The sequence below is a fragment of the Charadrius vociferus genome, unplaced genomic scaffold (assembly GCF_000708025.1).
Source record: "Charadrius vociferus isolate BGI_N301 unplaced genomic scaffold, ASM70802v2 scaffold404, whole genome shotgun sequence".
In the NCBI taxonomy this organism is placed as follows: domain Eukaryota; kingdom Metazoa; phylum Chordata; class Aves; order Charadriiformes; family Charadriidae; genus Charadrius; species Charadrius vociferus.
Window position 1 is genome coordinate 37,797 of NW_009648443.1, and position 11,205 is coordinate 49,001.

At 47.5% G+C, this 11,205-nt stretch overlaps 1 protein-coding gene across 1 annotated transcript in view; it reads left to right on the forward strand.

The window, feature by feature from the left end:
- GALNT13 (polypeptide N-acetylgalactosaminyltransferase 13) overlaps positions 1-11,205 on the forward strand; it is a gene marked incomplete at its 5' end in the record, with an annotated part of 72,594 nt that overhangs the window by 32,355 nt on the left and 29,034 nt on the right. The window contains one exon of the mRNA XM_009885471.1: positions 9,115-9,254. Within this exon, the coding sequence (XP_009883773.1) occupies positions 9,115-9,254 (140 nt within the window). The remainder of the gene's footprint in view (positions 1-9,114; positions 9,255-11,205) is intronic.

Below are 11,205 nucleotides of genomic sequence, written 5' to 3' on the forward strand. Positions count from 1 at the left end.
TCGGCATTCATTCTGCCCCGGGCTGCCGTGCCGTGTTCCCGTGGGCGCTCCGGAGCACCCACACTCTCCTTTGACCCCACGTGCCTGAGGGACTGCGCATCCTCGCCTTGCCGTGAATCTTGAAAACCTGAATCATATGGGTCGTCTTTGCTTATTGAGCTTCTCTCATTGAAAAGCACCCAAAAACCCCCCCCTAAAATATGAAATAAAAGCAGTCGTGCTGCTGGATACTTATCATTATAGCGTTGTTCACTGTTTCTTAACTTTTCAAGTAAGAATTACATGTGTCTGTGTAGGTTTTTTGCCCGCAGAGGTGTCTGAAAGGAGAGCCGTGCCCGGAGCCGCGTTGTTTCCCACGCCGCCGGTGCGGTGGAGGATGCTGCGGCTGGGGTGGGAGAGGGGATGGGAGGACAGTGGGGACGGCTCCGGGTCCATCCAGGGAGGTTGTGCTGTCCCCCTCTCCAGGAGTATTTGGCTGGCATTATTAAATTCTGATTTTTAATATTAACAAATTGACCTTGGTTTCAAAAGGATGCGCGGAGAGAAGGCTGGAGGGAGCCCGTGCCGGTACCTGGGACTCGGCTGTGTGGGTGGCAGCAGCAAGGAGCACCTGCTGCCTTCACAGTTGACGTTCGACTTCGGTTTTGGGGTCATCTGTCTCTAATTAATTTAAAGGTCCTTATGGGGGGGCGGGGAGAATTTGGGTTTTCCTGTCTTGCAGTTGTGCCAAAGGTCTTGACTTGTGAATAACCGCCCTAACCTAGAGCCGCAGTGAAAAGGGAGCGTAAAACCTTCCTGCCCAGATGCGGTCCCGCTTTGGTGTACGTCCTTGGCGTTTTAGGGAGAAAGATGACATTTGTAGATCAACAAACACAGAAGTGCTCCCGTGGAATTAACATACAGCAATCAAGAGAGATCAAACTTGTGCTTTCTCTTTTGCGTCACTTACAGCACTGCTACTTGCAAAGAGCGTTTTATGACATCTGTAATAAAACAGAGAGTAGAGTGTGGGTTGGCAGATCGCCGCCGGATCGTCGCAGCCAGCCAGGGCCGCCTCGGATTATTTTTTCCTAAAGGTGTCCCTTGTGGGGCATAGTACAACTCGGTAATGACTTCACGTAGCTTTTCGGCTGATAGGGAAAAGTAGAAAGAAAACCTTTATCGCTTTACATGTAACACAAACAGAATAGGAAAAGTAATGCACTCGTGGATACTGTGCCCAACTTTGAAATGCCAGGTAATATAAAACATATATGCCAATACACTGGGGAGAGAGGCTGACATTGTATTTTATCTCTAAAATTTCTGGGTTGGGAAACAGCGTCGTTTTGTAGGGTTGCATGGACGTTAAAAATGAGACTCCTCTAAGATACCTGTGAAATAGAGATTGGAGGCTGAGCCACTCCTCTCGTCTTAATACAGTGAACGTCAGTTGAAACCCCATGTTTAAATGTGAAAACAGCGTGACTGTAATGACACTTTATGAAGGTGTTCAGTAATTTTTCTACCTATAAAAATGATTTTGTTGAAAAACACTCTTTTACAAAATTAGCTCTCGCCTTGCTCTGTTCCCAGGAGCGCGGTTTTCACCCTGCTCCTCTTGTGCGTCAGTAAAAAACAGAATTGCCCTTTTCCATAATTTTTACTCCAAAGAAGAGCTGTGATGTAGCAAGGTTTTATGGTTTCCACAGCAAAAACATTTTCACTGTCAAAATTCTTCCAGTACCTTAATGGTTTTACTGCTTAATTTTTACTCTTTGGTGGTGGATGTTTAAAGCACAAATCAGATCTTTCTTTACAACCCTGCCTTCTCTTAAAAGCCTTGTCTGGACTGCAAAGGATCTTAACGCAGGATTAATCTTAGCCATAATAACGTTCCCATTGATATCTATTTCAGTAAAATAGATAATTTTTTTCTTTAGTGCCTGGACAAAATCGGCAACATAGGAGCTAATTGGGCTCACTAAGCCTCTGTCTTTCTCTCTGAAATAGATGTGTATTAATAATGTACATTACAGGTATGTTTAGAGGGTAAAACAATATTTAGAGTCCTAATCTAGAAGAAGCTTTAAAAGTGCAACACGCTATTGTGTAGTGCTTTATTTGTGGAAATATTGACAGTATTGACTCATTTTCTTTAGTGATAAGATTTTTTATGTTAGAAATTCACATCATATTTTCTCCGAGTATATACTGCTGTTTTTTTCCCATGACAAACTCAGAATCTTCATTCCATACTGTATGTTATATTATGAAGCCACTACTTGTATTTATCTGAAATCACTCACGGATTGATGTAAGAAGAGGGAGGAGAGTGAGTGGTGGTGTTTGGGGTTTTTTTGTTAACTTAGCACATTTTTTGTTTGTTTTACTTTATAATGAGTTACGCGTGGTTTTTTGGCAATACAAATGAGACACGCTGAGGAATTAATGCTTTGGCTAATTAGCAAATGCACGTGCTACCAGTTAATACGCCCGCTTTTGATAGAGAGAGGATGTGAAAGCCCCTGGGTTTTAGGAGTGGAGCGTGACGTGTGTTGTTTTCTGGCGGGCGGTCGGGAGCTGCGGCAGAGCCTGCCCGGTCCCCACAGCGGTGGGTGGCTCCTCTCCCATCGGCAGGGGATGCTCTCAGCCCCCACTTCCCACAGCCCGACTCTCCCCGGCTGTCACCCTCCGGCTCCTTGCAGGAGAAGGCAGCAGAGCATCCTCCCAGCCACTGGTTCAATCATCTTAATAGGGCAACTGGGATTTTCCCAAAATTATTAGCAAGTGTTCCCCTTGCTTCTCCGTACCGCGTGCTCTACCTGGCGTTCTGCTGTCACAAACTCATTTTTAATTTAGGGCTTCGCTGTCATTAATCCTGGGAAGCATAATATAATTTTGAACGATGATTTGGTTGTTAAAAAAAAAAAAAAAAAGCAGAAATTAGACTAAAACATCTCCATCTCTGAAGGCTCCCGGTGGCCTCTGCCCTGGTCCTTAGCTTTCTCGTTTACAGGGGGCTCTGCGGATAACGAGCTGGCTACCACGCAAGGCGGTGCAGGTTTCCCAGGCTGAGCGATGGGTGGATGCGCGCTGACCGGCCTCTGCTCACACCACTCTCCCTCCCAACACAGGGAGCGCTGCTCCGATGAAGCACCGGGTTTCCCGTAGGCTTTCCAAGGCGGCAGGAGGGAACAACCGCCTAATCGGATTAAGTTTTCAAAGTGTTATTCTTGCATAAAGAAAACTGCTCTCTGTTCTGCAACTTCTGTTTCATTCCAGATGATTCTTTTTCTTGTCATATTCTGCAGAAGTGGTACATTTAGCCGATTTTGGAACTGTGTCCTTGTCTGCCAATTTGCAGGACACGTCCGTTAGAAAATGCGCGGCTGTAATGGAGCGCTGCAGCCATTTAATTTGTTCTACTCGGGGCACACCTCCTGCTCTCTTAAAACAATCTGCTGCTTTCCTGAGATATTTCTAACCCATTCTTTTGCACGCTACACTTTCTGTAGCTTCTTGTGGTGTTTCCTGAGGGTTTTTTGCACCCAAGGACATTTTACTTCTGTTTATTTTTTGTTTTAAGTGTAAGCAGACACGTTAGTCATTAATTAGTTTTATATTTCCTCCGAGTCCCATCGATTATTTAGCAAGTAGTGACAATAAATGGGTATTGATTCATAATAGCTTGGTTTTAAATTGAGCAGAAGGGAATGTGGAGGTTTACCGGGGATCCGTACAGATGGGGTCGTTGCGCGAAGGCAGCGCCGGGGGTCCGTGCCAGCCCGGCTCCGCGCAGCATGAGTGAGCGCGGACGAAAGGAGCCGGATCCGAAAGGAGCTTTGGGAACAGAGAACCTGCCAGGGTTGGAGCGGGGAGTGTTATCAAGGTGTTCAAGGCCAGGCTGGAGGTGGCCTTGGGCAACCTGGGCTGGTGGGCGGTGTCCCTGCCCATGGCAGGGGGTTGGAACTCGATGGTCTTCAAGGTCCTTTCCAACCAAAACCATTCTGTGATTCTGTGATCAACGCCTGTCAGGGCCCTGTGGAGAGAAAGGGAAGAGACAGCGTGAATTGAAGGGGGGATTGATGCCCGTGCCGTGGGGATCGGGGCCACCACCGTGCTGGGGAGCTCATGGCCACGCTCTCTGCGTCTCTTGTGGCATCCCAAGACCTGAAGAGCCTTAAGAGAAACCTGCCCCGGTGAGGTGAGCGTGCCAAGCCCACCAAAGCCTCCCCGTCTCTGCAGCTAATTTTTATTAAAATGTAAGACCAGAGTTTGTTTTGCTGGAGTTTGTTTAGTCACAGAAAACTCGAGTACAAAGTTGAGTCAGATTGAGCGGAAGAAGGTTTATTGCTGTCTATTCCAGCACTTGCAGGGCTGAACCTGGAAATAGAAATCCCAGTAAGAATTGTAAAGCGCAATGGAAACAAGGCGTTTGGTGAATCCACAGGGTATTTTCATTGAGAGGGAGTGCTTCTGATTTGGTTTGTAACTGGAATATCAAAGTGTGCGCGTGCGGTGGGGGACGGCTGTGTTGTTTGTGATCTCAGACTATAACGGTGTTAATATCCCTTTTCCTCATGTTCAGCTTCATCAGATCCCCACAGTACAAAGCACTATGAAACACAGATACTGCTTCTCCCTAACACTTCCCGTGCCTCCCCGTGAGGAAGATTACCTTAATTATAGGTAAGGATTGAGTAGCACAAATAACAGCGGTAGCGCACATCTCTTCTTCTGGAAGGGGCAGCAATCACAGCCCCCTTGCCCGTAAAAGCTTGCCCACAAAACATCATTTTTATATATGTTTTTTTTTAAAAAATAAAGTCTCTTTGCTGAAAGCAGGGATGTTTTCAGCTCAGTCCTGTGTAGCACACATCTCACAGATTGCTTTTGAAGTCAGGCAGGCGTTCTTGGTCCTCCATCATTGGCACGAACGAATGACAAACCCTCTGCAGCAAAACCCATGTCACGGTCCTGTCGCTGCCCGGCCCAGAGGCGGATGCTCTCCGCTCTCTCTTCCCTGTGGTTCTTTTGGGGCGAATACAAATAGACGCAAAGGAAGAGAACAGCCGTAAGATGGTACTTGATGGAAGGCCAGGGGTTGGGCGCGCGGGTGTTTTAGTGTAGGTTAAATTAGTGACTGCATGAGTCGTACTTGGAGAAAAACTGCTATTTGAAAAACTAAAATATTAAGTAACAACTGTGATACTGACCTTTTGATACTTTTCTTCCCCTAAACAGTCAAATGAAACTCTGTGACCAATCTCCTTGATTGCAGAATCGTAGAATCACTGGATGGTTTGGGTGGGAAGAGACCTTCAAGACCATCTGGTTCCACCCCCTGCCCTGGGCAGGGCCACCTCCCCCCAGCCCAGGTTGCTCCAAGCCCCGTCCAACCTGGCCTTGAACACCTCCAGGGATGGGGCAGCCACAGCTTCTCGAGGCAAAACAGTTGATAAATAACCTCTGTTTCTTGGGGGAAAAAAATAAGAATCTTTGAGCCCTTTAAGAATTGTACAAAACCTCCCCAAATACCTTACTGACCGTACTGTAGCCTGGCAGATGTTCTGAGAGCTGCAGAGCAGCCGAAGCCTCCTGTCCATCGTGTCTGCCCTTTCCATTCCAGCCCCTGTGCCCTGAGCTCAGCTTTCTCCTGGATTTAACCTGGAATGGATTTGTCTTCGCTTTTCTGCCGTCCCCTAAGTTGTTATGATTGAAGTTCGCTATGTGGGTCACGGTTGAAGGTTTTATTTGAATACTTCTGTTTACTGAAGTTTAAAATTTGATGCTTTGCTAATGCCCGAGTAAGCACCACTTGACTTCTTGCCTCCAGCCAGGAACGTTGGGTTTCTGAGGAGTTTTTGCTAACCCGGAGCTGACGAAGCACCGGTCGCCCCCAGCCATACAGGCTGAAGTGATTCTCAGGGGCACCTGCCTTGATTTTAGCCTGTAGCAATAATTTGTAGAGCATCCTGTATTTTAGTTAATTATCTAGAATTACATCATGTCCTACAATTACATAATGATACGTAAACCTGATTGGTTGAAGGTGTAACCAGTGTATATTTGGAACTACGGATAAGAGTGCTTATCCAAAATAAGTTACATTTTTGGTCATTGTAAGGAATAGTTTTGCTGCTGTTTACTGAATTTCTCTAAAGGTTGATACCATCTTGTGCTTCAGGGCGTGATTTCCTAGCAGAATACGCTGACATCCTTGGAGCTTCGCCTCCGTGGTAATTTCAGAATAAGACCCCATAAATAATGGAACGCGGGAGATGATGGGAACGCAGTGTGGATTTCAGACATAAATCTGGGAGTGTCTTTCAAATACTTCAGCTGAGTGCTGGCAGTTGCTAATGCTTTGCCTACCGCTGTTTCTTTGCATGATAGCTCTTGTCTAAAATTAGGTTAAATTAGGCTGCAGAGAATATTTGACGTGCTTTTGGGGTTTTGGTTGTCTTTCTTAATAACTCCCGTTGGCCGAGCACCGTAAGACTGGTCTCTCTATTGCCTTCTGTGATGCGGGGTTCCTTCCCGAGCTGTCCCCTTCCTGGAGCATGTCAGTGTTGAAAAGGGTGTTACAGGTTACTGGTTCAATACTGTTTTAAACTCTGAAAGTCATACACCCACCTGTGAAAGTCGGCTTGATAAGAAGGGGGAAAATGGAAATGGTATTTTCCCATTATACTGTCTTCATATAGAAAGTTAGGAAGTTGAATATATGAAGTGTTCCTCTCTTCGGCACTAAAATTGTGCTCCTGACATTTGTTCTCAGCGGGATGGATTGCTTTCCCAGGAGCTATGGGGGAGGCATAGTGCTGAGCTTGCTGCCAGCGGTGCGGGGAGCGGAGCGGCTCCGGGAGGATTTCCCGCAGCCTCTGCTGCCCTGTGTCCATGGGGAACCGCTGGTGCCCTCGGCCGGTGCGGGGCGAGCATCTTACCCCCTCTTCATGGCCTGGTTGGAGGGTGAATGCTGCACCTCAGAGGCTTCAAGAATATTTTTAAGACTGCAAGTTCCTTATTTATGCACTCAGGATGTAGATTTTAAGTCACCTCTGTCTTGGAGTTAATCTTGCTGATGTGCTCAGGCCGTGGGATGTCAGATGCGCACTCGTGCCCGATGCACAGTCAGTGCTCATCTCTCATTCCATCTCCTGTGTCTGCGACCTGCAGCCGTCTCTGGGTCCTCCCACTTGTATTTCTTCTTTCCGTGGTACATACTTCAGTCATCAGCAGATAAATAAATTGCTTGACTAGTCCTGAAAGCAACATATGTTCTTTTAATTTAATAAGAATACACCGTACAGGTGGGATTTCTAACTGGTTTCGCCTCTCCTCGATAATTATTCTATTTTTTTCTCTTCATAGAATCACAGAATGATTTAGGTTGGAAGGGACCTTGAAGCCCACCCAGCCCCCCCCCCTGCCCGGGGCAGGGACACCTCCCACCAGCCCAGGTTGCTCCAAGCCCCGTCCAACCTGGCCTTGAACATCTCCAGGGATGGGGCAGCCACAGCTTCTCGGGGCAACCTGCCCCAGGGGATCACCGCCCTCAGAGTGAAAAATTCCTTCCTTAAATCTCATCTGAATGTATCCTCCTCCAGTGTGAAGCCATTCTCCATCATCCTATCACTCCATGGCCTTGTAAAAGGTCCCTCCCCAGCTCTCCTGGAGCCCCTTTAGGCACTGGAAGGGACTCTGAGGTCTCCCCTTTTTGGCCTTCTCTTCTCCAGGCTGACCCCCCCCACCTCTCCCAGCCTGTCCTCCCAGCAGAGGGGCTCCAGCCCTCCCAGCATCTCCGGGGCCTCCTCTGGCCCCGCTCCAACAGCTCCGTCTCCTGCTGGTGGGGACTCCAGAGCTGGAGGCAGCACTGCAGGGGGGTCTCCCCAGAGCGGAGCAGAGGGGCAGAATCCCCTCCCTCGCCCTGCTGGCCACACTTCTTCTGATGCGGCCCAGGATACGATTGACCTGGGCTGCGATCGCACATTGCCGGCTCATAGGGAGCTTCTCATCAATCAGCACCCCCAGGTCTTTCTCCTCAGGGCTGCTCTCCAGTTGTTCCATGCCGGATTTATCCTTGGGATTGCCCCGACCCAGGTGCAGGACCTTGCACTTGGCCCTGTTGAACTTCATGAGGTTGGCACGGGCCCACCTCTCCAGCCTGTCCAGGTCTCTCTGGATGGCATCCCTCCCCTCCAGCGTGTCTACCTTGCCACGCAGCTTGGTATTCTCTGCAAACTTGCCCATATTTCTAATTTGTGGCCCGTTCAGCACTCCTGGTGGCCAGCGATGCTGCTGGCTCAGGTCTCTGATGTGTAGGCTTGCAGTAGGAACGGTGCCACCAGACACGGCGATGATTTCACTGTGACGTGATGTGACATCTCCCTTGAGGAGAACCGTGTCGTTAGCGCCCTGCCTGCAGTCGAGGTGGTGGACCCTGTGCAGGAGATGGGCCCTGCAGAAACCTGCCACCTCGTTCCCCCTTCCCTGCCTTATTGCAGGAAACATTTAATTTTATAATAGTGTTAACGAGGGTGGTAGCTACGCCATGAGGTGTGCCGTGGACTAAGCCTGAGGTCTGTGGGACCTTACGGGTCATGGAAGGGAGAGGGAGATGGGGTTTCTCAGGATGGAGAACGTGTCCTCTCTGCTGAGATTGCCCAAGAGATGATCTGGATTCCATCAGTGAAATAGCCATGTCTCGTCCGAGGCATTTCCCTCAGAACAGAGTGCTGGGAAACACCAGCAGTATGCTTGGGAATAGATGGCTTGTAAAAACGTGACCGGGTTTCTTTAATGTTTTGGAATATGAAGAAATCAAGGAGTTCAGTGGTCCCGCCTTCCTGGATTGGTAAATTACCTGAAAAGAAAAAAAGTAATTTTCCAACCATTTCAATTTGCTAAATTAATTATTTAATGCTTGTAAAGATCTACTGTAGCAGTAGAGCTGCTACAGTAGATCTTTACAAGATCTGCTGCTGTAGCAGCTGCAGACGTGTTCACGCAACTCCAGCAAATGGATATTGATAAAAAGGAAATCGTGACAAGTGGAGAAGGAGCGGTGATTTATGCTTTGCAGCTTTACAGAAACTGTGCTTTGATCATCTATTCTCTTAACAATTCCAGGTGTTGTTAAGGTGGATTATGGCGATGTATCCGTCAGAAAAGCCCTAAGAGAAAATCTGAAGTGTAAACCCTTCTCGTGGTACTTGGAGAACATCTATCCCGACTCCCAGATTCCGCGGCGCTACTACTCACTTGGCGAGGTACGAACCTTTCCTTTGGCTCGGTGGAAACAGCGAGCTCGCTGTGCACAGGGAGGCGCCGCGGAGAAGGTGACGTGGTTTCGGAGAAGGGAGTGGAGTGCTTGTGTGCCTTCTCCCTGTCTTGCGTAGCCCTTATTTTGAGCAGGTTATATTTTCTCTAAATCTTTCATGAGGGGGCATTGCTACCCTGAAGGTACGTGCTCACCATTAAAAATTTATCTTTTAAATTGAGTAGCGTATTGGAGAAGTGAAGTTTGCGACTAATATTTTGAAATTATTACATAACATGCAGTAGTTGAAGGGAACTTTCCGCCATCACTTACCACTCGCGCAGAAAAAGCGCTTTTTCTTTTTTTTATTTTTTATTTTCTTTTCAAAAAATGTGTTTCGTTCCGTGCTGCTGTGCTTCCCAGCCTGGAGCTGAGTCTCACAGACATTCCTCATAATCTCATGGTTCCAGTGCCGTCAAGAACCAAAGTCTCTTTAGAATTCAGATAATTCGCTGTTATAAATATTCTATTGAGTTGTACCTAGGCTGACTTTTAAAAGCTCTTGAATGGTTTGATTTAAAGATAGCTACAGATAGAATAGCAATCAAAGAGGCAAATGGCTTTTTTACATCCAGGAAAGTAATTTACTATTGAAACTTGCAATTGTAGTGAAAAATAAAGGCTGCAGTAGGCTTTCCAGCTTAACTGACAAAATAAAGCGAAACATGGTTTTACAGCAAGGAAAGAACTTGTCTAACAAGTGTCAAATCATAAGGTTTTGTACGAAATTGTCAGGCTGGAAAATAAAAGTATGAGAAAGTAATAAAATAGTTATTAAAACACCTTATTTTTACCAAAACGGCCTCAGTTTCTATGGAAACAGCAATTCAGGCAGGATCTATGAATTAAAACTTGTACTTCGCTATTACAGCTGCTGACTGCCAGTTGAGCAGTAAAGTGGATTTTTAGACCTAAAGCTCAGGTACCATCATCAGCAGTAATGGACAATTTTTAACACATCAGAAGTGTATTTCTCAGTCGTTTTCCTCTCTTTCAGCAGGCGCTTAGTCTCAGGTAAGGCGAACCGTCTGACTGTGGGTGCAGCTGGGATCATTAGTCCCCACATGGTCCGTGGTGCGCCCAGCGGCGCCGTGAGATGCGCTGGGCGGTGAGGGGGACGGTCAGGAGGTGACCGTGCTTCTCCCCGAGAAGGTGAAGCTCCGCAGCCCTCCGGTGGGAGCGGTGGGCGTGCTGCCCACTGAGAACCGGGTCTGGGAATAAATCTGGGAAAATTGTTCCCTAGTGCAGTGCAATCTACATGTAATGAGTGTTCACCGTTGGGCCTCGCGATATTGTGCGAGTGCATATTTTGTGCCTTTCTATTAGAAGCAGTGATGAAAAGAGGGAGGAGTTCTGACAGATTTGGTATAGTCATCCTTAATTTGCTTATGACCTCCTGCAACGTACTGCAGGCGTGACTTGAAATCAGGCACCGCTCATGCATGGTTCGCTTGCACCACCCGACATGTTAGAAGTAATAATCAGTATTGTATTATGTTTTAGTTTTGATTTTATTCTGCTATTGCCCAACTAATTTATATCATAGAATGGTTTGGGTTGGAAGGGACCTATAAAGGCCATCTAGTTCACCCCCCTGTCCTGGGCAGGGACATCTTCAACTAGACCAGGTTGCTCAGAGCCCTGTCCAACCGGACCTGGAATGTTTCCAGGGATGGGGCATCTCCCACCTCTGTGGGCAACCTGGGCCAGTGTCTCACCACCCTCACAAGCAAGAATTTTTTCCTAATATCTCATCTCAATCTCCCCTCTTTCAGTTTAAAACCGTTCCCCCTCATCCCACGGCTCCCCTCCCTGATCCAGAGTCCCCCCCAGCTCTCCTGGAGCCCCTTTAGGCACTGGAAGGGGCTCTGAGGTCTCCCCTTTTTGGCCTTCTCTTCTCC